This window comes from Toxorhynchites rutilus, chromosome 3 (assembly GCF_029784135.1).
Source record: "Toxorhynchites rutilus septentrionalis strain SRP chromosome 3, ASM2978413v1, whole genome shotgun sequence".
Taxonomy (NCBI): domain Eukaryota; kingdom Metazoa; phylum Arthropoda; class Insecta; order Diptera; family Culicidae; genus Toxorhynchites; species Toxorhynchites rutilus.
The window spans coordinates 28,103,998-28,130,616 of NC_073746.1; the positions used below are offsets into that span (position 1 = coordinate 28,103,998).

General features: G+C 40.9%; 3 protein-coding genes across 11 annotated transcripts in view; 2 read left to right on the forward strand and 1 right to left on the reverse strand.

Moving 5' to 3' along the window:
* LOC129777510 (histone-lysine N-methyltransferase 2D) overlaps positions 1-26,619 on the reverse strand; it is a 578,056-nt gene that overhangs the window by 361,541 nt on the left and 189,896 nt on the right. The gene's annotated exons all lie outside the window — the stretch shown is intronic.
* Positions 3,204-7,798, forward strand: LOC129772967 (probable cytochrome P450 6d5). The gene is made up of 3 exons (XM_055776510.1): positions 3,204-3,225; positions 4,933-6,342; positions 6,402-7,798. Exons 1-3 carry the CDS (start codon positions 3,204-3,206, stop codon positions 6,575-6,577), a joined length of 1,608 nt encoding a protein of 535 aa, XP_055632485.1. The 3' UTR covers positions 6,578-7,798.
* LOC129777513 (probable cytochrome P450 6d4) lies at positions 16,735-18,525 on the forward strand. Its single transcript, XM_055783821.1, has 2 exons — positions 16,735-18,114; positions 18,183-18,525. Exons 1-2 carry the CDS (start codon positions 16,800-16,802, stop codon positions 18,359-18,361), a joined length of 1,494 nt encoding a protein of 497 aa, XP_055639796.1. The 5' UTR covers positions 16,735-16,799; the 3' UTR covers positions 18,362-18,525.

The following is a 26,619-nucleotide window of genomic DNA, read 5'->3' on the forward strand; positions in this document are numbered from 1 at the left end:
AGCAAATTTATGAAGCCGCCAGTAGTGTACCTTGCCTACCTGCTATCTGTATTAATCCTGCTATAAGTTCCAGCAAAGTACAACTTGCGTGTTTGGATCTTAAGAGATCTTCGAATCCTGGGCCAGATGGCATCCCTTCTATCGTATTGAAAAAGTGTTCAAGCATACTCTCTTCACCGCTAAGTCTATTGTTCAGTCGCTCACTACGCTGTGGAGTTTTCCCGAAGGCTTGGAAAAATTCATTCGTTTACCCCGTTTTTAAAAAAGGCAGCAAAAAGGACGTCAAAAATTATAGAGGTATTGCTTGCCTTTGTTCTATCTCCAAACTATTTGAGATAATAGTTTTGAATTTCATCTCACACGCCTGCAGTAGCTACATCTCCGACCAACAACACGGTTTCGTGCCCAGAAGGTCTACTTCTACAAATCTGGTGCTGTACACATCGTTCATCGCCCGCTCTCTGCAGTCTCGTAACCAGATCGATGCTGTTTATACAGATTTTTCGGCCGCGTTCGACAAAATCAATCACGATATCGTTGTCGCCAAACTCCAGCGTCTAGGTTTCCATAGTTTTCTTTTGAACTGGTTACACTCATATCTGACTGATCGTGTGATGTCAGTGAAAATCGGCGATATCGTTTCATCTCCTTTTCGGGTGACATCGGGCGTACCTCAAGGAAGTCATCTCGGTCCTTATATATTCCTGCTTTACCTCAATGATATTAATCTTTGTCTAAAGTGTCCCAAACTTGCATATGCGGACGATTTTAAATTGTTCTACACTGTGAATAGTGTCGATGATGCGATATTCCTACACCAACAACTCGATATTTTCTCTGATTGGTGCGAAACCAATAGAATGGTTTTAAATCCAGCAAAGTGTTCAGTCATATCGTTCACGCGGAAACGATCGCCTGTAACATTTTCGTATAAAATACGCAATATCTCTTTGAAACGTGTTGTAACTATCAAGGATCTTGGTATCGTCTTAGACTCAAAGCTAACGTTCAACGACCATATCTCATACATCACCACCAAGGCATCTAGGATGTTAGGTTTCATTTTTCGCATCACAAAGCAATTCAAAGACCCACATTGTATCAAAGCTCTTTATTGTGCTTTAGTGCGCTCTCATCTTGAATATGCGTGCATAGTATGGTCTCCCTACTACCAAAATAGTGTCCAGCGAATTGAGGTGATCCAGCGGAAATTCGTCCGTTTCGCCCTACGCAACTTGCCCTGGAGCGATCCTTCGAACTTACCCAGCTATGAGGATCGTTGTAAATTGATCGGACTCGATTTGTTGAGCGTACGTAGAGATGTAGCGAAGGCAACTTTTATATCCGATCTAATTTCCTCGAAAATCGATTGTGCTGATCTTCTTCAGTCGATCGATTTTAATATACGCCCTCGTAACCTGCGTTCACATACATTTCTCTGCCTTCCTCACTCTCGCACAAACTACGGTTACAACGAACCCGTATCGAGTATGTCTCGTGTATTTAACCGCTGTTACTTATCTTATGACTTTCACTTATCTCGCGCCAGTTTAAGAAAGGCATTCTTGACCGCTCTTTCCAGTTAGGCATAGTTTTAAGTAGATTAAGTATTTTATGTTATTAATTTATTAGGTATCATTAGGGCACTCATGTTCAGGCCTGTTGATAGTAATGAATGAATAAACCAACGATATGCCGTTGTTTGGGAAAATTAGAGATGGTGCTATACCGACCTCTAATTTTTACATCGTGATTGTTTATACGTTCACTCTGGCGCTTGCCATCAATGGCTAGCACAATCCTGGTTCATCGAGTGGCGCTCACTACAGGGGGAACGCATTTTATTTTGCTATCAGAAATTTTTGATAAACTCTTTGTGTTGCATCGTACCTGTGCAAGGGCGTTTATGTTAGCGTGTTGAAGGTGACTTTGACTTTGACTTGGACGTTCACTTTGTTCGTTAACCGTTGACGTTTGCGTGTGCAACTGTATGTATACTTTCTTTGTCTAACTTCACAAACGTCGCTCTAAGGCTAAGTTCTTACCACTTAAATATTATCTCCCTCTCGCTTGGATCCTATCTGCTCACTATCAAACTTTATTCTCTTTTTTCATTCTTCTTCGTGTACCCATGGATATATGCCAACGCTAACATTCACGATTGTATTGTGGAATGTCATGTCATTTCCGGTCTTTTAGATCCGTTTTTAATGAGCCGGAAGTCACCATCCTCGATTTTAAATTGACATCGGAATACGATATTCTACTTCCGCTGGTAAGACACCTGTAACCAACACCCAAATCGTATGGGGTTTCCATATTTTTCGTTATTCAATACTTTTACCAGCAAACCGGATATTGAAAAATGAATCAATTCTATATTGTGGAATCTACGTTCATCTATTGTTGACAAAACATAGAAGTATGTTCATTCGTATGTATTGAAACGGTTTCAGTTCTGTTTAAAATATTAATGTTGAACAGTCCGAAACAGTAACAAAGTCAGGTGTTGTGTCATCACAAAAGTATTTGACTGACAACAAACCAATCTATCTATAAAGTATTCTCCAACTGATGATTCTTGTAGTGAATTTTCTCAATTTCCCTAAAACATCGTTTAATTTGGTGTGTTTCATACATAAAAACGCAAAAATAATGTTTGTATTAAGTCAAAATATTACCACGTCACGCTGGAATGGATCGTATACTTTGCGTGACGTGACAACGACTTCTTGAGACAGTTGATACTCCTCTATTTGTGGACCGATCTCAACCCAATGTTGTGGGTTGTTGACTCTCATTGTTTGCTCAGAGAAACCCAAGTATAAAAAGGTTTGAACTTAGGTTCAGCTGATAAATTTAAAAAAAAAGCTCTATTTTTGTGACGTGACAACACTTAAAAATACCTGTTTTTCAAATGCTTGTTTCTCATAAATTACAAAATTAAACCTAGATCTACCCACGGCTCTTCGAGCAAGCATTTAATGTGTATTGAAAATATCTTCGCTATAAAAATGTAACGCACAGACATAACTTATCAGTTAATTCTAATTTTAAACAAATTTTTGGTCATTCCAAAGTCAAAAAAATCTGAAACTTCGTTGAAGCGATTGCAGCAGACGTCCAGAGGATTATTCATCCCATATAAGGTGCGATGGTTTGAACGACGGAAAAAATCCACTTGACGCGTCACTCGAAGAGGAATGTTGAAGCGTAATTTCCCAAGTAAGTCAACACAATCGACGTGGTTTGTCAGAACATCAAATATGAGCATACGTTGAAGGAGTATTCGTCTGCTTGATAGTGTCGGTAGGTCGATCAACATGCATCGGCTTTCATAAGATGGCAGGATCGTCCTATCCCTCCAGTTTAGGCGCCTTAGAGCATATCGAACAAAATGCTTTTGAATCCGTTCGATCCGGTTGATGTGAACAGCGTGATACGGAGCCCAAACCTGCACTCCATATTCTAATACACTGCGCACAAGTGAGCAGTACAACGTTTTCAAACTATACACGTCCTTTAAGTGATTTGTGGTGCGCTTCAGGAATCCAAGTATAGAATACGCTTTGGCCGCTACTGCGGCGATGTGTTCAGTGAATCTCAAATTGCTGTCGACAAGTATTCCAAGGTCCTTTACTGTGCTGGTACGTTTCAAAATTGTGTTTCCCATTTTGTAGTCGATAAAAAGCGGAATACGAGAACGGCTGAAAGAAATCACATAGCATTTGTTGGCATTGACTTCCATTCCATTTAATCGGCACCATTCCAATAGCGACTCGATGTCCATTTGAAGTGCGTAGCAATCCAGAGTCGATGTAACTACTCGGTAGAACTTTAAATCGTCAGCGTACAACAGCTTCTTAGATTTTAGCTTCGTGCAGAGGTCGTTAATGAAGAGAACAAACAGCAAGGGTCCGAGTAGAGTTAATTATCCATTCAATGGTACATAGCCAATGAATTTTGGTTAAGCAAGTGCAGAGATATCTCAAGAAACATAAAAACACTGAAAACTTAAAATATTTTAAATATAATTATGTAGTTTTTTAAACTCGCCTCTCTCAGAGGTTGGCGCATAAAAATCAAATTCGTTTCATGGAATTTATGATATAACTAGTGCTTATTCAAATTACGTTTTCAATTTTTCACTGAAACTAAATTTGAAATTTGGTTCATTGGTGCATAACCTCATGGAATGGGTCTTTTCATGTTATGATTCAATGAAGAAAAGGTCCCCGATTTTGGAAATGCTCTCAGCAGCTTGCAATGTTTAAGATCGTTGAGGTAACTGATTGACGATTCAGCGTGGAATTGCTCATACTGTAAAGTACATAATAGCACATAAATATTCTGCTTGAGTGTATCAGCATCGATCGAATTGAACGTTTTGGTTGCTAGTGGCACATTTTCTTTCCGCTCGAAGCACATTTCTTTGTGAGAATACCTACTTCCAACGCAAACGTTCCTCATGTGAATTATCACAGGTAGACGACGTTGAAATGGAAATGATAGCCAATCTATCAATTTCCCTCCCACTGTCTGCTGCCATCTGTGCTATCGGCAGAAAGCGATTTCTCGAACTGAACATTACTATTGGAAGCACGTGTACTCACTCACGTGAATTTGCGCATTTTGAGGAGACCCTCTCATCTGGAATGTGTGGCCTCTGGAATGTGTATACACTTCCTCAAAAATGAAGTTCGGCTCCCAGGAGGGAAAAATATTGAGACCAGGCTTTGCATGTTCAGCGAACGTGTCATCAATCGAAAAACTTGCAATCACCGCCTTGCATCGAACGTCATATTGTTTTGAGCCGCCATCGATAAGATGAACCGCGCTAACATCGGCACGCTACGTGCCAAGTCATCTTACTTTATTGATAAACAATTTCAAATCACAAGTGAGCGTTTCTCACACGGCTTCATGTCACAGAAGCTATAAAAAGGCGATGGGAAAATATACATCGTCTAGTGGCTTCCTATCTATTCAATGTCAAGGGGTTTTCTATTCCTCCCGCTTCGAGGATGATTTTCACACTCACATTTGCATTGCTCGCCGTGGTATTCTATTTGGTTCTCAAATATATCTACTCATACTGGGATCGACATGGACTACCAAATCTGAAGCCTCACATTCCCTTCGGGAACCTCAAAACGGTCGCCATGCAGACGGAATCCATCGGGATGGCTATCAACAGCATCTATTGGAAAACCAAAGGTCAACTCGTGGGGATCTACCTGTTCTTTCGACCGGCTATCATGATCAGAGATGCCCAACTGGCCCATCGGATAATGACTGAGGATTTCAACAGCTTCCGGGACCGTGGAGTCTACTGCGACGAGGAAGGTGATCCGTTTTCAGCACATCTATTCGCTCTGGCCGGAAAACAGTGGAAGCATCTGCGAAATAAGCTCACGCCGACTTTCACCTCCGGCCAGCTGCGTAACATGCTTCCGACTATTTTGGGTGTGGGCGTTAAGCTTCAAAATCATTTGAGGCCGGCTGCCGCTGCGGGCGAGGTGATGGAAATGCGCGATATGATATCACGCTTTGTGCTGGAGATAATCGCCACTGTGTTCTTCGGATTCGAGGCAAATTGCATCCACGATCCGAACGATTCGTTCCGTACCGTTTTGGGGGACACTCAGCGGGAGAGTTTGATCAATAGTATCCGCAGTGCGGGAACCTTCATTTGTCCCGGGTTGTTTAAGATCCCCGGAATAAAATCGTTGGACGCGAAAGTGATTGAGCTCACGACAAACATCGTTACGCAACAGATCGAGAACCGTGAACGAAGCGGGGTAACGCGACGAGACTTTATCCAGCAGCTGATCGATCTTCGCCAGGAGGATACCAAAAATGGTGAAGTCGGCTTGAGTGTAGGAACTTGTGCTGCGAATGTTTTCCTGTTCTACGTCGCCGGAACGGAGACGACAGCCGGGACTATTAGCTTCACACTGTACGAGCTCTGTCAGCAGCCGGATTTGATGGCAAGACTACAGACGGAGATAGATCTAGCGCTGAAGGAGTCTATGGGGGGGATAAACTACGATGTGGTAGCTCGAATGAGGTTACTGGATCTGTGTGTCAAGGAAACTTTGCGGAAGTATCCCGGACTACCAATACTGAATCGAGAGTGCACACAGGATTACAAAGTGTCCGACTCCGAGGTGGTGATCAAGAAGGGTACCCAAGTGATCATCCCAATACACGCCTACAGCGCGGATGAAAAATACTTCCCTGATCCAGATCGATACCATCCGAAGCGGTTCGACCCCGAAACGAAAAGCTACGATGAAAATGCATACGCTCCGTTCGGTGAGGGACCAAGAAACTGTATCGGTGAGTTGCATTAGGTTTGAATTGAATAGACGGTATTTAATTGAGTTCTTCATTACCAGGAATCCGAATGGGTGTATTGGTGACCAAAATATGTTTAGTTATGCTGTTGTCAAAGTTCAATTTCGCAACGCTCAGTGAATCGAAGCTTGATTTCTCCACAGCGGTGCCCGGAATCAGACCCAAAGATGGAATTCGTCTGAAAATAGAAACGAGACACATCGAATCGACCGCTTAACAGCTGATCGTGAATTTCATTAGTAAAGTCCTCGGCGTAACATTGTTTCATCTATAAAACTACCGAAAATAAACTGCGCTTGCTCCAACCGATCCACCTGCTATCTCCCAGCGCTTGTAATGGAACCGTTTGGCAAAAGTTAAACTGGACACTTGAGATTGGCTAGAAAAATAAACCTACCACCTAACAACAGCAACAGCCCACCGCCCGGTACCGACCCGAAGTGGCAAGTTCAGATGGTGAAACTTGGTCCCTATTTATTTCAACTCATGGCGGTTTCCAGTGTTCGGGGAGTGAGAAAGGTAGCAAGATAGCAAGATGTATGCTTTTTGGCAACTTTTTCTGCGGTGTGGAGGAGAAAAGAAAACTTTCATCCACATTTATTTCAATGTGTACTGTAAAAGTTACTCTTGTTTGGGTTATGAGCGAGGAAAACTTTTCATGTTACGACGTGCTTGTGTTGGTTACGGGGAGGTGGAAGGGTGGGTACTGTAAGGTAAGGATGTAATCATGAAGAAGAGATGAAAAGTACAACGGTGAGGAGCTGGTTATTTGGAAAAGTTGAAAGCACGGTGAGTTCCTTGAAGCAGAGGTTGCAAAAGGTTGTACAACCACAAACAATATTTTCGACTGCTACTGGAGCTCAAACGAGTTCGGCGTTGCTTTGCCTGCTGCTTGGGTGGTTGTGCTCAAATCGGAGAGAGAAAGGGAGCACTGAGTAATCGGAACTGTCCGAATAAAGATGCAAGTTTACCGTGAAATCGTATGTGGGAAGTTGAACTGATGCGGCCCATTAAGGGTGGGGTAATAATTATGAAAGTAATGACCTTAATTAAAGATAAGAGAAATCATATTTTGGAACTTGAGTTGATATTTATATTTTATGGGGAAATTGGTAGCTGTAGTTATCGAATTGATATCATTGAGGGGGAAGAATCTGTGTCGTATTTTTCGCACAAATTAGTGGCACACTAAATTAGAGAATGACATATTGGCCCACTTTCCGTTATTTGATAGGACTGAATTTCGGAACCATGAATCCCAAAACAAAATGTATTTAAAAAAACTAAAAACATAGTCGCAAAACATACTGCGGCTTGTATAAATGTACATGATTAATCAAAACACGATCGTTTCAAAACATGGAATATACACTATATTAATCAAAGCTTCTCAAACAAACAACCGACGAACACACATCATTCAAACACATCACTCAAACACGTATTGTTTATAAAGATTTATAAAGTTTTTGAAACGTTTCCTCTTCGTTATTTTCGTATGCTATCTACACTCGATGAAAAAATTAGAAGTACAGAGAACTTCGAACTTCGTGAAAAATTTTCGTTTTCAGATTTTCATTTTCACATTTTTATCTTGGCGTTAGATATTCGCTTAAAATTACGGATATATTGATAATAACATTACACACAAGTTGTTGGGGTGAGAAGCAATGTATACATATTGCTCTATTCCTGTTACAGCGCAAATATTTGAAACAATTAAGATTTATGCTTATCTAGAGATCATTGGTCGTAACTATTGGAACATTGCATTTTGAGCATTCCGTTCGAATAACGCGTCGACTGAAAAACGATTTTTAGAAGTTGAAAACTGAATAAAATGCCCGCTCCTTGAAATACCGTAATACGAGGGTCGTTCAAAAAATAAGTTTCAGTGCCTCAGTAATCGCGGAAAAATAAAGTTAGGACACAAAACAAGGAGATTCTCGTAATCGACGTTTTATTTTCTATTTTTCTACATAACCGCCGTAATGTTCGAGGCATTTTTCAAAGCGTGGCACGGGTTTTTCTATTCCGAGCGCGAAGTGCGTAGCGTCCAACTTTTTGAAGTACGATGTAACTGCGTCACGAATTTCTTCAGTGTTATCGAATCGGTGACCGCCGAACGCCTGTTTCATCACCGGGAATAAGTCATAGTCGCTAGGGGCGAGGTCTGGGGAGTAAGGAGGATGCTCGAACACAGTCCATTTGAATTTTTTCAATTGATCTTGAGTTACGCGAGCAGAATGGGGCCGCGCATTATCGTAATAGAAAAACTCGTGCCACGCTATGAAAAATGCCTCGAACGTTACGACGATTATGTAGAAAAATAGGAAATAAAAATTGGGTGGGTTATATATATGATATAACCGCAAGGCTGACGTGGGACTACCTTAGCTTAGCAATCATTTGTTTGTATTGATTAAATTTTTGATTGAATGAAAAAATTTCCGAATTCAATTGAATCCAATATATTTGCTTTGTGAGTAAAAAGATTGTATAATGCCATGTAAGGTCAATTCATGAATTGTGATAGATTTATTCATTCATTTTCATCAAACAAATATAGGCTACATACTTAAATATTAATGATACAATGTTTTCTCAAGTTAAATATTATTCCTACAGTACATGTTTCATGATTATGTTCTTCGTTACAAGTAAATTTAATGACATTCCTTTTACGTTTGATATGATGACACCTTGGTTTAGAAGTCTGTACTAGGTAAACACATTTCAGTCGGAACAAAAATGCCCCCGACTTGCATGTATTTGCAATGCCAATTCCCCCACGCTCCATGGATTTGAAATCTGTGTTAGGGAAATATATTTCAGTCGAAACAAAAATGCCCCTCGACTTGCATGAATTTGCAATTTCCCCACGCTCAATCCATGGAAGTCTGTGTTAGGGAAATACATTTCAGTCGGAACAAAAATACCCCCGATTTGCATGTATTTGCAATGCATATTTCCCCACGCTCCATGTATTTAAAGTATGTATTAGGGAAACACATTTCAGATGGAACAAAAATGCCCCCGAGTTACATGTATTTGCAATGCCAATTTCCCTACACTCCATGAATTTGAAGTCTGTGTTAGAGAAACACATTTCAGTCGGAACAAAAATACCCCCGACTTCCATGTATTTGCAATGCTGGTTTCCCCAACGCTGCTTGGTTATGATGACTGTGTTGGGGAAACCGTAAATCGGGCCAATCAAAACGAGGCAGTAAGGGCGTTTAGATAACGCTTAACATTTTACAGTTATTCAATTGTTTATCGAATGAAAAATAACATTTTATTAATTGCGATAGAAGCGAAGAAATATTCCCTATCAGTTGATGAAAACATCTTTCCGATCCAGTAAGAAATGTACGAGTTATAAGCATTTGGAATCTTTCATTTTTTCCTGCATGTTCTGTGTTTAGGTTTTCATTTTACCCCCCATATACTCCGGTTAGACGTAGTCCCACGTCAAAACGTAGATTACGAAAAACAACTTGTTTTTCGTCCTAACTTAATTTTTCCGCGATTTCTGAGGCACTGAAACTTATTTTTTGAACGACCCTCGTACTTAAACATGCAAACAAATTGTCCATAATTCCGGACATATTTCGAATCTAATTAAATATTACTGGGATGATCCAAATAGAACGTAAAGATTACTATGTCCTGTTGCTATCGTATAAAATTGTGTCTAATGTTTATTAGATTGCAAAGTAGTCGTAGTAAACTCTACAGGTTTTGGAGCATTACGGTATTACGTAATGGAAAACAAATGCAATAGTCATACAGCTTCCATTTTATTAAAAGTTCCAACTCTCGAAAACCACCCATCTCTTATCCTTTTTATCCAAAAACTCGCAAAGGAAACGAAGAACAATGAATACTGCGAAAATGGGTTGTATGTTTTGTACTTTGTACATGAAATATAAACGTTGTGTTTGTTTATGATGTGAGCAACGCGTGTCATCTGTACATTTTTTTTGGCAGACTTATCTCACTTCTTAACGAAGGCGAACCTAGCCAGAATATTCACCTGCCCCCGGGCTTCTGAAAGCCAAAAGGCGACAAAGCTCTGCGGAATGCACGTATCTGCATGCTCGTGCTGTTTCAGTCCTGACCTAGGAATTGTCGGACAATCGCGCAGGTGCTAAGGATGATCGACTTTTGGCCAATTCCTTCTCCATGTTCAACCCCTTAAGCACTTTCAGAAGATTCTACGGGACAATTCCAGTTCCAGAGAGAGTGATTGGAACAATTCTTGGGAGCTCCCTTAGCCTCCACAGTTCCTTGAGCTCCACGGCCAACGGTCGGTGCTTACAAATTTTGCGACCGTGGGTCTCCTCCAGATTTTGGTTCAACGGAATAGCGACATCGATGATAGTGACTTTGCGGTCGCTTTTGTCATAAACCATTATATCTGGGCGGTTGTGCTGGATCGAGAGGTCGGTCAGAACAGTGCGATCCCAGTACAGCTCGAAACGGTCATTTTCTAGGACAGGCGCAGGCAGGTACCTGTAGTTTGGTACGTTGTCTTCCAGTAGAGCACATTGCAGCGCCAGTTGTCAATGAACAATACGGGCCACGTTGTTGTGGCGCTCGGTGTAGGCTGCGTTGGCCAAAACGGGACAGCCTCCCATAATGTGCTCTATGTTTTCACCTGGTTGATGGCACATCCGGCAAATGTCATCAACGTCTTGATGTCAGACGTACCGCCTGCAGTTTCTCGTCGGCATTATCCTGTCCTGGATGGCTATCATGTCGGCTTCTACTACTGAAGAGAGTTCACCACGCCTTAGCCACAGATTAGATGCGGCCTTGTCGACGTGTGGCCGGTCCAGCTGATGGGGGTGGCCGCCATGCACTGCCTTCTTCTTCCAAGCTGCAATCTTCTCCTCCACTGTCTGCAGATTGCAGTTGAGTTGGTACTCCGCTTGCGCCAAGTGCAGAGCGCTGTATCCTCTGTCGGCGGCGCAGACAGCCCGGTATAGCGCGTTTTGGTTGGCGCGTTCTGCGAAGTATTCGCGCAGTTGTCGTACCCGGGCAACACACAGTGCAGATATGTCAACTATTCGAAGTCCCACTTCTTTGCGTGGTAGTGAGACTCTCTCCTGTGCCGATTGAGGATGGTGCATTCCGGCTCTTTGAATGCTTTCCTCATTCTTCTCTCAAGGTCTTCTAGGTTTGTTTTGCTCCATTTGACTACACCAAAACTGAAGGTCAGCAGGGGAACTGCGAATGTGTTGATCGCGAGTACCTTGTTCCCCGCGTTGAGGAAAGTCCTTAGGACACAGTTCACTCGACTCAAGAACTTGTCTCGCAGCTCCGTTTTGATGGCGGAGTGGCGAGTCCCAGTGAGCTGTTGGAATCCAAGGTATTTGTAAGATTAGCCACGAAAAATGTCTTGTATAAACTCGCATAGACCTCGTAGCCTCCGGATTCGGTGAGTTGTCCTTTCAGCAGATGGACACAGCGGCACTTGTCAAGCCGAACTTCATGCAGATGTTCCTGCTTGTATCTTCGACAACCCGGATAGCTACACCTAGACGCTGACGTGAATCAACGTAGACCTTGAGATCGTCCATGTAAACGGTATGGGTCACTTCTTCGTGGGTGCCGTCGCCATACCTTATTTAATAGCCATGATTGTTTCTATTGAACGTCCTACTGAGGGGGTTCAGTGCCAAACAAAATCAAAGCGGGCTGAAAGAGTCGCCCTGGAATATCCCCCCTCTTTATCTGCAGCGTTCTAGACTGCAACACATTTCCCCATCACTAAGGTGCAGAGACGTACTCCACTGCCTCATCGCATGCTGCAGGAACCTAACGACGGCGGTTTCAATTTTGTAGAGCTCCAATACCCGGACGAGAAACGAGTGAGGTATGGAGTCATAAGCCTTCCTGTAATCGATATAGACCATGCTTGGGTTCAGCTGGTTATATACAGCCTGGCAGACTATGGTTGCGTTGATGATGGGCTGATCTTTGCAGCCATGCGTATTTTTCCTGCATCCTTCCTCGCAGTGGACAGAAACTTTGGCGGTAATGATGCTGCTCAGTATTTTGTACAGACTCGATAGGCACGTTATCGGTCTGAACTTTGATGGGTTCAATGTGCCACGGGTGGCAAATTCAGGAAGGTTTTATTTTTATTTTGTTTTATTTATTTTTGTCTGTGTTTGTGCATCATTGGGCGTGTTTGGAATGAACATTAAACACTAGCGAAAAGCATGTTCGTGTACAACAAAAACATGGACTTTGAACATCGCGTGTACATGTGTAAATGTTTTTCGTAAAACAGGTTGGAAGTTTTGCGTTGGGAACTTAAAAAATCAAAACAATACTGGAAAACAAGCATTTAGCATAAAATTCAATGAGTGTCGCAGGCGAAATTTGTTTCATCTAGTCTCAAGTCCATGCGTTCAGCTCAGTTCAGTTCACTTCTTGTTTTTTAAGGTACTGTAACCCTAAGGTCATTCGTCCCTAGATCGCTCGAATTTACGTCGCTGCTTAACGTTTGCATTAAAGAAATGGATAAAAATTTACGATTTTCCTTCACACGCACTGACCAAACTACCCATGCTGCATCAATCATAGGCACCCATGAGTCAGCATAAAAAATTGACAGCTCTATCAGTCGAGATCTAACCGTGATGGCGAAAACACGCATGTTTTCGTTCGCCATGGCGAATGTTCCGGTTAACTGCCGAAAGGCCGCCCGCAAGGGCGTAGATTTTCTTTGCAAGGAAACTAATCGAATTACCTTCCATGGGAAATTTTTCAAACTCAATTATCTGTCTTAGTTTTTTTCATCACCATCCGAAAAAATCCTTTTTTTTTCAATGCAAACGCTATATAGCGATGTTCACTTTGATTTTCTGCAGACTTTCCTTCTCTTTTTGCCCACCCATGGATATTCACTGGAATATAATTTTTCTTTTGATTTTAAGTGAATTCTGTGAATTATCATTTATATTTATTTATCAAACATCCGTTTCCGTAATAGCCCGTACATGACGCTCAGAGTTCATAATTTAGCATAATTAAGCACGCCATACAACAAATACTCTTAAATATTTACTCCCCACAAATAAAAAGTTTATGGAGAAATGAATCGATATCGATATCGATCGATATCTCGTAAAATATGATCATTGAAAAAGTGGCGTTGAACGCTTCATAGTTCATTTGTCATTTTTGTTAAGTATATTTAGTTATGAGGTACAGGCTGTTTATGAATGAAGTTAACAAATGAGTTGACGCATAGTTGACGTAGGATTCCGTTAGGTTATCTGTTGATTTTGGATATGTTTGAAGAATTACATCGTTAAACTCTTTAATAATGATTTGGTTTCAATGTCTCTGTTAGTGAACACATTTCGGTGGGAACAAAAGCTCCTCCTACTTTCATGTATTTGTAATATCGATTTACCCCAGGCAGCTTGGTGCACCCGTGGCCGAGTGGTTAGCGTCTCACATTATCATGCCGGGTGTTCGGGTTCGATTCCCGTTCTGGCCGGAGGATTTTTCGTCAAAGAAATTTCCTTCGGCTTGCACTATGGTCACGCGTATTCTAGAGCTTGCCCCTCGGAATACATTCAAGGCGTGTTATTTGGCTTAAGAAATCTCAACTAAGTATTAATAAATGACGCTAGTTAAAATGCATACGTTGAGACGGCAAAAGTTCCACAGGGAACGTTAACGCCATTCAAGAAGAAGAAGAAGAAGAAGAAGAAGAAGAAGAAGAAGAAGAATAAGCTTGGTTTTGATGTCTCTGTTAGTGACCCACCACCTGTGTCGTCAATTTCGACCAATCAGAAGTGAGTATTTCCGTTAGGATGGGGGTTGATATTTTTCAATTGTTCGATAGTTAGTTTCATGACATATATTATTTTTTTCAATACAAAAAAAAATTATGGAGTGCCGAAATCGATTGAAGCAAAAATTTCATCAATCCATCAAGAAATGACTAAGCAATAAGCATTTGAAATTGGACAATTTTCATGATGTGCTCGATTTTCGATTTTCAATTTGTACCTCAATATGTTCCCGAAAGACGTAATCTTACGTCAAAAACGATACAATCCAAATTGTGGATAGTGTTTATGATTCTGACACTTTAACAGATGAATACGTGCAATTATTTGGTTTCGTCGATTCAGTTCAAGTATCTTTCATGCTGTAGATGTACCTCCCACCGGTAGTTCCGTCGTCAATACTCTAAACAAGATCAAATAAATGATCAGAGTTGAGCACTGTTTCGATAAGTTTCGATTGAGTAAGGCTGGATCCAAAAGGATACTCAATGAGTGACACACATATTTACGCAAAATCTTCATGGATCGAATTTCCATCAGCGATTTGCCCAACATTATTCAATACGATCGCATAATCTTGATTTACGAATTGAAGAATAGTTTGCTGTGAAACATAGCTCGTCCTACAAAAAAAGGCACCGAATAGCAAGTCACTTTCGTAGAAAAATATGAGAATATAAATTTAAGCGGACTCAACATCTTTTGCGTCGACGAATGGCTGTTGTTTCGTTCTCTTCTGTATATAAATACATCAGCTCTGTAAGGTGTATTTACAAAAAAAAAAGTTTGATGTTGCATTGGAATACTAATTAAATGCATGTAGAAAAACGATTTTTTTAGAATTAAGAGAATTTTACAAGGACCTGCATGTGATAATCTGAAGGTGCAATATTTGGTGAGTACAGCGATTGGAGTAGCATATCCCAGCCATACCCCAAACATCTTCAAAGCCGATCGTCAATGAGACATGAGGTCTGCCATTGTCCTGATGGAAAACGATACCTCTCCTATTGGATAGTTCTAGACGTTTATCTTCGATTGCCTGGATGCCATTAATTCATCTAATTGCGAGTAGTACCTGTTGGAGTTTATCGACTGGTTTCTTAGTAGACTGGTTCTCATAATACATAATCATAATGCATGACCTTCTGCCGCCTTGGGGGATAGCTAATGCTTGCGGCTTTCTTGGTAGCAAATGGAGAATTTTTTTCTCGCTCAAATGTGTTTTTAATGTTATAGATGTTATGTTTTCAAGGTGATAGATATATATTTCAAATGAAATATCTTATTCACATATTGTGTATCGAGGATTGTTCTTGATAATGCACTCGAATTTTCTGAATAACCCAGTACATAGGAGACTGGGAAATCTTCTGTTCAAATCCCAATTTAGAAAATGACCTCTTTTAAAAATTTTGTTTTAAAATTTTGTGTTCAATTCAAAAACACAGGACACGTGGCAAAGAGATGCACATAAATGATATAGTACTTACGCACTCTTTACTCAAAAAGCCTCTGTTGTAATTGAACCATTGAGGATGCAGCTCGAGGCTGACGATTAAGTCCCAGCTGTTTTATAGATGATCAATAGATAGATATGATGAAAATTGCTTCAGAATTGGATGTTATGTAGCCCAATTCATCTGTTGGGCCACCGGTTGGTTTCAATCTAAGAAGTTCAGGCAAAATTTATTTTATTGATTGATTGTTGCGTTTCTGTCAAGCGTAAAGCTATCCTTCAATTATAAAATATCATTTTATCCGATAAACTGCTCCAGATGTTTTTGCAATGAGTTATCATTTAACCCATTTTTGGTTGGTTTGTTTTAAAGAATCTATAGAGTTCAATACTTTCTATCGTTTTCTACCTAATTCAATTAAGTATGGAATACTATTTGATTCAAATGATTGCCAATGATTTAAGTTAAAATGCCAGTGTCAAAACAGTCCATTCTAAAAAACAAATCTAAGTGGAGCTAAGTGGAAAAACTAAAAAATCAAATACTCGATGATAATATGTGCTTTGAATCATTAGATTCCAATTCAGTTATTACAATAATCACATAAATTATACAAAAATCGACTACTTGTTACACGACTTTTTAACAATTGAACAATCGAAATGAGATGATACTAATTCCGCATAATCGGTCAGACAGATAATACTTACAAGCATCGCGTAATCTTATACCTATGTCTACCAATCTCCCCTTTTGTTTCATTGGTCTATTACTGATAAGATACCGTCGTTTTCGATAAAGATTCGGGAATGACATTGCTAAATCGATGCACCAAAACAAATGACAAGCAAAATTTACGTTTGACTTACTGTTACTAACTCATACAAGCGAAATGTGGATGGTCAGGAGTTCATTGAGCGACGGGTCATAATCAGTTGTTTGCAAACAGCTTGGAACGAGATATCGGAAACATACACCCACTACAATCTCGCATGAACAGTAAACAGTACCCACCACAAATATAATCAAATATTTATTTCATTCTTTTGATATAAAATCTCACCCGGTAGCCTTTGAAGTGAAGTCAGTAATATCACATTTTTGGAACCGGAGGTGCCTCGTATTACCCGTTTATTTTCCTCACAAATTAACTGGAGACATGTTACTATACACAATCATTCTGTTTGGAGTGCTGCTTTACGCGCTGCTAAAATACATCTACTCCTTCTGGGATCGCCATGGACTGCCAAATTTGCGCCCACACATTCCCTTCGGGAATCTTCAAACGGTCGCCCTGAAGACAGAATCGTTCGGAGTCGCAATCAACAACCTGTACTGGCAATCGAAGGGAGCACTGGTTGGAATCTATCTCTTCTTCCGGCCAGCCATCCTGATCAGAGACCCTCATTTGGCGCACCGGATCATGACCTCGGACTTCAGCAGCTTTCATGACCGAGGAGTTTATTGTAACGAAGAGGGCGACCCCTTCTCGGCGAACCTGTTCGGCCTATCCGGAAAACGATGGAGGAGCCTTCGGAACAAACTGACTCCAACTTTCTCCTCCGGGCAGTTGCGAGGTATGCTCCCCACCATTCTGGAGGTGGGTGATAAGCTGAAGACACACTTACAGTCGCACGCTGATAAGGGTGAAGTAGTGGAGATGCGCGACTTGCTATCGCGGTTTGTGCTGGAGATAATCGCTTCGGTGTTCTTCGGCGTCGAAGCGAACTGTATCCACGACCCCAACGATTCGTTCCGGGCCGTGCTTCGCAACGCTCAACGAGACCGACTATCGACAAATTTCCGCACGGCGGCCATATTCGTCTGTCCTGGACTGCTGAAGCTCGTCCGGACAACGTCGCTGCCGACGGAGGTTATCGAGTTTGTGACGCAAATAGTCACCCACCAGATTGAGCAACGCGAACGGAACGGGGTGACGCGGAAGGATTTCATCCAGCAGGTGATTGATCTCCGACAGGAGGATAACAAAAGCAAGGAGCTCTCGCTGAGTTTGGGTCAGTGTGCGGCGAATGTGTTTCTGTTTTACGTAGCCGGCTCGGAAACCTCAACGGCGGCGATCATGTTCTCGTTGCACGAGCTCACCCAGAATCCCGAGCTGATGGGAAGACTTCAGGCGGAAATCGACGAAACCTTGAAGAAGACGAACGGAGAAATCAACTACGATGCTGTGAATGGTATGAAATTGTTGGATATGTGCGTTAAGGAAACTTTGAGGAAATATCCGGGCCTTCCGATATTGAACCGCGAGTGTACGGAAGAATACAGGGTACCGGAATCGGATGTGATTATCCGGAAGGGCACCCAAGTCGTTATACCACTACTGGGATATAGCATGGATGCGAAGTATTTCCCCGAGCCCGATCGATATTATCCAGAACGATTCGAGAAAGATAATAAGAACTACGATGAGAAGGCATACTATCCCTTCGGGGAAGGTCCTAGGAATTGTATCGGTAAGATACGGTTATTTCTCGTTCTATGATTGTCTGGTTTTAAACAAAACTAATTTTCATTGCAACAGGGTTCAGGATGGGTGCTGTGGTTTCCAAAATCGCATTGATTATGCTGTTGTCGAACTTCAATTTTGAAGCGGTCCGTGGGCCAAAAATAGATTTTGTTCCTTCGTCCGTGGGATTGGTACCTATCGATGGGATGCCATTGAAGATAACAAAAAGGGCTGGAGCAACACCAGAAATATGAATGCCATGCCCCTGATTGATCTTATAAGAGGGAAGCCGCTGCATTTGAACGATAATAATGCTGACTGTTTATTATTTTTTTTATATATTTGTTTGTATTAATTTTTAAAATTTCTGTTCATTCGATTCTGTGTATCGAGTAGAATAAATGGAATTTATTTTTCAGATACTATTATTATTTGAACACCAAGTGCAAGACTGTGGACTATGTATCAGTAGTTCAAATTATAAATGCAATTCAATAGGTTTCTAGTCATGAGATCCTTTATCGCTTGAAGGTGATAAAGAAATGATGGCATTTATTACTAGTATGTTGTTTTTACTGAACACAACAAAAAAGTACGCTATCAAAAATAATGGGTCTTCTGAAAAATTCATAAAAAACAAAGTTTTTCGTAGAGTAGTTGAAGAACGTTAAAAACTATATTTAAATTTTTCTCCTGCTATTTTCCATTCTTGGCGGATTTCGTGCAACTCGTTTATGGGATTGGTATGACCCTCTCAGAACTGAATGAAACTTTCTGGACGTGAATACCTTACCTAATTAAGCAACTTGGTACACTTAGTTTTCCGAAAATTTATCTAGACTAACATATGGAAAGGGTCATATATTTTCGACCATTTTTTATAAAATTCTTTTACTCGAATTTATATTCTAAGAGATACAATCAACATATCTTTCTTATTTTTTCTTTTTATCTAACATTTGAAGATTTTGGGGTCATTTATTGAATTTGAAAACCTGGGATATTATTTTCATCTACATGAATAAAGCAATGCAATTTTTGTGTTCCCGATATTGTTTTCGCGTGATTGAATAGTTCCTCGAGTTCACTTGCCTTTACATACATTTGTCATTTTGTTGAACTGCCTAATCATAAAGCTTTAGTGTTGTTTGGATTGTGTTTCCAAATCATCAATTCATGAAAAAACAACTCTTCCGTTAGAGGACAGCGGAAAAGAAGAAATCGTTTTAAAACTAATTGATGAACTTGTGCCGTATTTCGTTGATAAAGTAGATAAACTTCATAGAGCATGACGGTATTTACCAACAGCAGTCTGCTTTTTTTGCGGAATAAAAAAATAATCTTTGACGCAATGAAAAATAATAGTAATTTGTGATTTTTCAGAGAATTATTCATTCATAATTCAAAATGCGGCACAGGGTTATCACTGGAATAACTCGCAAGCAACTATTCACCAATTTGAAATATACTACAAAAAAGATGATTAACTATAAAACGTGAGCTTTAAAGTTATTTCAGAAGTTATACCACACGACACTGCGACTATGCAGTTCTTTTTTTTATTAATCCGTTTATTTTTACAGGCTCAGTTACATAGGTTTAAAGGAGCCACGCTCTTAAATATATTTTTACTATAAAATATTAACATGTTTCCTTAATTCTATGGTTAATAAAATAGGAAACCGATTACTCGCGGTCGACTAGAGTTTAGAAGGGTGTCACACTTTGATTGGGAAAAGGATGGGATGTAAGGATATTGTAGCAATGTTCACACTCACACTCGCATTTACATTCACATTCTCATTCACACTCACACTTCACACTCAATTCTTAAAACTATCCTTACATCTAATATATATTCACAATTTAACTTATTCTAATGTTAGTAGGAAGGGAACCGATAGTTCGCGAAGGACGAAAAGGAGGGGTAAAGGATGTAAGAACATCACACTCGAAGATCGATGGCTTTAAGGAAAACATATATTTGGGACATATAATCAAGATCTAGCCGAGCCAACACATCTCTCACCGGCACATTGGGTTGCTTTCCTCGAGCCCGAAGGGAGTTTTCTAAATTCGATCTGGCGACAAGATACAACTCGCACGACCAAACAACGTGTTCGATGTCGTGGTAACCATGGCCACAAACGCAGAGATTGCTGTCGGCAAGATTAAAACGAAAAAGTAGCGCGTCTAACGAACAATGATTGGACATGAGTCGGGAGAAGGTTCGAATAAAGTCCCGACTCAAGTCCAGACTTTTGAACCATGGTTTGAGGCTAACCTTAGGGATAATTGAGTGGAGCCACCAGCCCAATTCATCTTCGTTCCACTTGCGTTGCCAGTTAGCGATGGTATTTTTACGAACGAAAGAATAAAATTCATTGAAGGCGATTTGACGCTGATAAATATCGCCACCTTTGCTAATGAGTCAGCCCTCTCATTACCCGGAATTGAGCAATGTGAAGGGACCCAGACAAAGGTGATGACATAACAGCGTCTGGATAAAGCACTCAAAATTTCTCGTATTCTCTCAAGGAAGTACGGCGAGTGCTTTTCCGGCCTCACTGAACGGATAGCTTCGACAGAGCTAAGACTATCCGTTACAATGTAATAGTGTTCAACAGGTCGTGAGGCGACGCTGTCCAGCGCCCAGAGTATTGCTGCCAATTCAGCAACATATACTGAGCAAGGATTCTGAAGACTGTAGGAGATGCTAAAAAATTCGTTGAACACTCCAGATCCCATGGACTCATTCATAGAGGACCCATCAGTAAAGTACATATTATCACAATTGATACGCCCATACTTTGCATTGAAGATCGTAGGAACGATCCCCGATCGATGATAATCTGGAATTCCATGGATTTTCTCCTTCATGAACAGATCAAAATGTACAGAGGAATTGATGTAGTCAGGAAAACAAACACGGTTGGGAATATACGAAGAAGGATCAACCTGCATGGAGATGAATTCATGATATGGGCTCATGAATCCAGAGTGAGAATTTAGCTCGATCAGCTGCTCAAAATTTCCGATCACCAATGGGTTCATAACCTTACACCGGATGAAGAACCGAAGAGATAATAATTTGAAGCGATCTTTTAGTGGGAGTACGCCTGCCAAAACCTCGAGGCTCATGGTATGCGTTGAGGGCATACATCCCAACGCAATACGGAGACAAAGATACTGAATTCGCTCGAGTTTAATGAGGTGTGTTTTGGCAGCTGATTGAAAACAGAAACTGCCATACTCCATCACTGAGAGAATAGTTGTTCGATACAACATTATAAGATCTTCGGGATGGGCTCCCCACCAGGTGCCGGTAATTGTACGGAGAAAGTTTATTCTTTGTTGACATTTTTTACTCAGATACCTAATATGGGCCCCCCGAGTACATTTGGAGTCGAACCAGACCCCAAGATACTTGAATGACATAGCATGAGTGATAGGTTTACCCAAAAGTTGAAGCTTTGGTTTTGCTGGTCTATGCTTCCTAGAAAAAACCACCATCTCTGTTTTCTCCGTGGAGAATTCGATCCCTAGCCCAATGGCCCAGGTTGAAAAATTGTTCAAAGTATCTTGTAAGGGTCCTTGCAGGTCGGATTCGTTTGATCCTACGACAGACACCACTCCATCATCTGCAAGTTGTCTTAGGCTGCAATTTTGTGTAAGGCAATTGTCGATGTCGCTTACATAGAAGTTGTACAAAAGGGGGCTTAAACATGAGCCCTGGGGGAGGCCCATGTAAGAGACCCGACTTACTGCCGAATCTCCGTGAGAAAAGTTCAAATGTTTCTCACAAAGCAAGTTATATAACATATTATTCAATAGAGACGGCAGACCCCGAGAGTGTAATTTGTCTGACAAAACCTCTATTGAAACAGAATCAAAGGCCCCCTTTATGTCCAAGAATACTGAAGCCATTTGTTTTTTTTCGGCGTAAGCCATTTGAATTTCTGAAGAAAGCAACGCAAGACAATCATTCGTCCCCTTGCCCCTGCGGAACCCATATTGTGTATCTGAGAGTAGGCCATTCGTTTCAACCCATCGATCAAGGCGAAACAAGATCATTTTCTCCAACAATTTCCGTATACAAGACAGCATTGCTATTGGGCGGTACGAATTGAAGTCGGACGCAGGTTTTCCGGGTTTTTGAATAGCTATAACTCGTACTTGTCTTCAGTCATCTGGAACAATATTATGCTCCAGAAACCGATTGAATAAGTTCATCAAGCGATGTTTCGCAACATCAGGGAGGTTTTTCAGCAAGTTGAACTTAATTCGATCCGATCCTGGTGCAGAATTGTTACAAGAAAGGAGAGCAAGAGAGAATTCTACCATCGAAAACTCGGAATCAAGATCGCACCTATCTTGTGGTATATCTCGAACTATTTTTTGCACAGGAGCGGAATCAGGACAAACCTTCCGTGCAAAATTAAAAATCCACCGATGTGAATATTCTTCGCTTTCATTCGTTGAAGAACGATTTCTCATGTTTCGAGCCACTTTCCATAATTTTTTCATTGACGTTTCTCGTGAAAGCCTTAAATGCATTCGATTTATCCTGATAAAGCTTGGAACACTGGCTATCCCACCATGGATTGGGAGGCCTCCGGCGAATGGTGGAACCTGAGATGGGTTTCGTTTGAGTGCGAACTGCGCTATCATGAATCAAACGAGAAAGGAAGTTATACTCCTCTAATGGAGGTAAACCATCTATGGCATTGATGGCTAGAGCAACCGCGTCCGAATATTTATTCCAGTCAATGTGTCTTGTGAGGTCATATGCCATGTTTATAGATTCAGAAGAATTTGACCCATTGGTGATGGAAATTTTGATTGGCATGTGATCACTACCGTTGGGATCCTGAATTACATTCCACTTGCAATCTAACGATAGTGAATTCGAGCAAAGCGAGAGGTCAAGAGCACTTGGGTTAGCAGGAGGTTTAGGTACACGTGTTGTTTCCCCAGTGTTCAAAAGTGTCATATTGATGCTGTTACAAAGATCATATATCAACAGTGAACGATTGTCGTCGTACTGTTCCCCCCAGGCAGTTCCGTGAGAGTTGAAGTCTCCCAAGATCAATCGTGGCTCAGGAAGGAGTGAGCACATGTCATCAAGTTGTTTGCGGCTAACCGCAGCTCTCGGAGGCCAATACAAGCTGACAATACAGAGGTCTTTGCCTCTGATGTTTGCATGACAAGCAACAGCTTCGATCCCTCCAATAGGTGGAAGGTCAATTCGAAAAAATGAGTGGCACTTATTGATCCCCAATAGCACCCCTCCATATCTGTCATCACGGTCCAAGCGTATAATATTGAAATCGTGGAAAGAGAGATCATCTCGCGAAGAAAGCCATGTTTCGGACAGAGCAAAAACATCACAATTGAACTTATGAATTAAAAATTTGAATGTATCCAGTTTAGGGATAAGATTACGACAATTCCACTGTAAAACAGTGATATCTCCGACCTCTCTATTTAAATTAGACATCAAGAGAGATAATCATTGCAAGGAGGGGCCATGTTTGCATCAATTGCTGCAAAATTGTCTTTAATACTGGAAGCATTGCGGTGACAATGGTTCTGATGGAGTCGGAAACATTAAAACACATGAAGATTTGATCCAAAATGTCAGTCAACTTTATAAATCCCGATTGGGAAGTTGAACTGGACGGAAAAACAGGGACATTTGGGGTTTTTGATGTCCCCTCAAGTGCTGGGTCATTCGAAGGTGAACTATTCCCACGGAAGCCAGGAGGAACCTGATTTTGCTTATCCGTTGCACTCGATTTTTTAGGCATGCTAACAGGGGCTATCACCGGAGGGACTTGTGCTTGAATTTTGGGAGTGGTCACATTTTTGCGCCGGGGATTCCCTTGGAAAATAAATGGTGTGCTCCCGTTAGCTGTGTCCGCTTCTATTTCGTCAACTGGCAACGTGGCGAAGACATTATGTGTGTTGATTGGTTGTTGTTCTTGAGCCAGTGGAGAAGCGCCCTTTAAAATTTCCGCAAAAGTGCGCTTTGAGCGTTCCTTCAAAGAGCGCTTCTGTTTATCCCAGCGACTCTTATAAGTTTCACAAGCTGAGAGCTCATGTGGGGATCCCCCGCAATATGGACACTTATGCTCAGTCGCACTGCAGGATTTCCCAACATGTTGCTCTCCGCAAGTGGCACAGCGCTCCTTGTTGGCGCAATAATCTGCTGTATGACCAACTGATTTGCATTTGTTGCAAGTCATGGGCTTTGGCACGAAGAGTCGTACTGGAAGCCTCAATTTGTCCACCATAACGTAGTCAGGGAGGGCGGAACCAGCAAAAGTTACTCGAAACGAGTCTGACGGCGTGAATTTAGTTTTTCCCTCTTCTTGGGATACTTTTCCTAATTGATGACAGTCCAAAATTTTAACTTTTGTCAAAGGAAGCTTTTTAAATCTGCCATCTCCCTGTTTTATTTATTCACTCGTCAGACCCGTTTCTGTTATCACCCCCGAAATTTCTACGATATGGCAGGGCACATATGCGCGATATTCTAGTATGAGCCGGTTGTCGACAACAATCTCGTTAGCTTGCTTCCGATCAGCCACGACAACACACAACCATGATCTGAATTACATTGAGCGGTTTCCCGTTTGGTTTGGGCCGGAAGAAAACAACCCATGAGCCATTTCCAGATGCATCTTCCGGATAGATCTTGACACGGGGAGCGGAGACAGCGGAGGAGGAAGACGAGGTCGATGGTTGAGCGGAAACGGTGACGATAGAGGGTGGTGAGGAGGTGGATGGTTGAGGGGGATCGGAAGCCACAGATGAGGGATGCGAAATCGGGGGTTGAGTTAAAGTGGATGATTCAGGGGATTGAGAGGAGAGGGTTGCGAGTTTTTTCGAGGGGGGTTTTTTGAGGTGGGATGACTCTTCTTCCGAAGTGGTATTTCGCTTTAGCGATTTTACTGCCGCCGTTTGCATAACTAAAGCGGTATTACTTTCGGAGTCAGAGGTTTCCATATTAGGAAACTCTCTTTCCCCTTCTGCCATGATTATGCGGCAGTTAAAAAATACAATATTTTTCTTAAATCTTAAAACTATCAAATCTTAAAAATTATTTACTCTTAAATACCTAAACGCACCTACCGGTGCAGCTGAACTTGACGCTCGGTTGATTGCGTGCTGGGCGCTCCGCGCAAGTGAGATGGCAATCGAACACTACCACCACCAAAAATTGCTTCTTCACGCTTTCACACTGTGTGGGATTGACCACCGATGTCTGATGCCGATAGTAATGGCGATGATATGGTGAAAACCAAAAGCCAGACGCTTTGCCAACTTTGGCTGAAGTGAACCTTTCCTCTCTGCTATCGCGAACACTGTATCCAGTTCACGCGCGACACTAATAAGCACCAATGCGGGAAAAAATAGCTTCACTAACGGTATCCGATCACACTAACGGGACGTACACAAAGCGCGTGCGACTTCTCGAAGCTGTCGACGTGGAATGACTATGCAGTTCTTTATAGAAAAATTGATAGAATTTGTCAGAAAAATAATCGATTTTACTAAAATGACTCTCATGTCCGCTCCATCGGCAGCACACTACGAAAACAAAAAGAATTTCGCCAGTCTGTGAAATTTCAAAAAAGTTTACGGATTAGAAGCAGAATGGCATTTCTTTGCCACCTCCCACGGGAAAGGACCCTGTGATGCAATAGGAGGGACTCTAGAACGAATGGCAAAGAGAGCAAGTCTTGCCCAAGATTACGGAAACACGATCCAAACAGTACTAGATCTTTTTGATTGGGCAGTTAAACAAAATGACAAATGGATCACGAAATTGAATTTCTGTACCGTATCCTAAGAACAGCATACAAAAAAGGCTAGTGAGCTTGAGGAACTATTCAATCACGCGAAAACAATATCAGGAACACAAAAATTTCATTGTTTTTACCTGTAGATAAAAATAAAATCGCAGCTAAAAGTTTTCAAATTCAGTAGATGATCTCAAAATCTTCAAAATGTTAGATAAAAAGAAAAATAGGAAATATATGATGATTGTATCTCTGAGAATATAAGTTAACATGTGTATGGTATAAGATCATATGAATAAAAATGAATTTAATGTCAAAATGTGTCATAAGTTTTATTTCATTTGAATTGAATTGAACACTCATTCATCATTTTAATTATTATTATTATTATTTTTATTTTAAGTTGGCTTTCTTCACTGAAAAAAGAAATAAACTTAATTTCAATAAAATATTGAAAAAGTAAAATATTGAAAAAGATGTATGGAAGAGTTATAGGACACATATTTATCTACCATTTATCTATCATTTCATCAAAATCTGAGATGATCATTTTGAAAAAATCGACTTTTAGTTTTTTAAATCTTTTTTTTTTCAGTGTAGGATTTCAAAAAATATTTTTTTTGAAAATTTAATTATTTTTCTTAAACTCTTCCATAGATCACTTTTCTGTGGGACTTACCATTTTCGAGCAAAAATTTTTATAA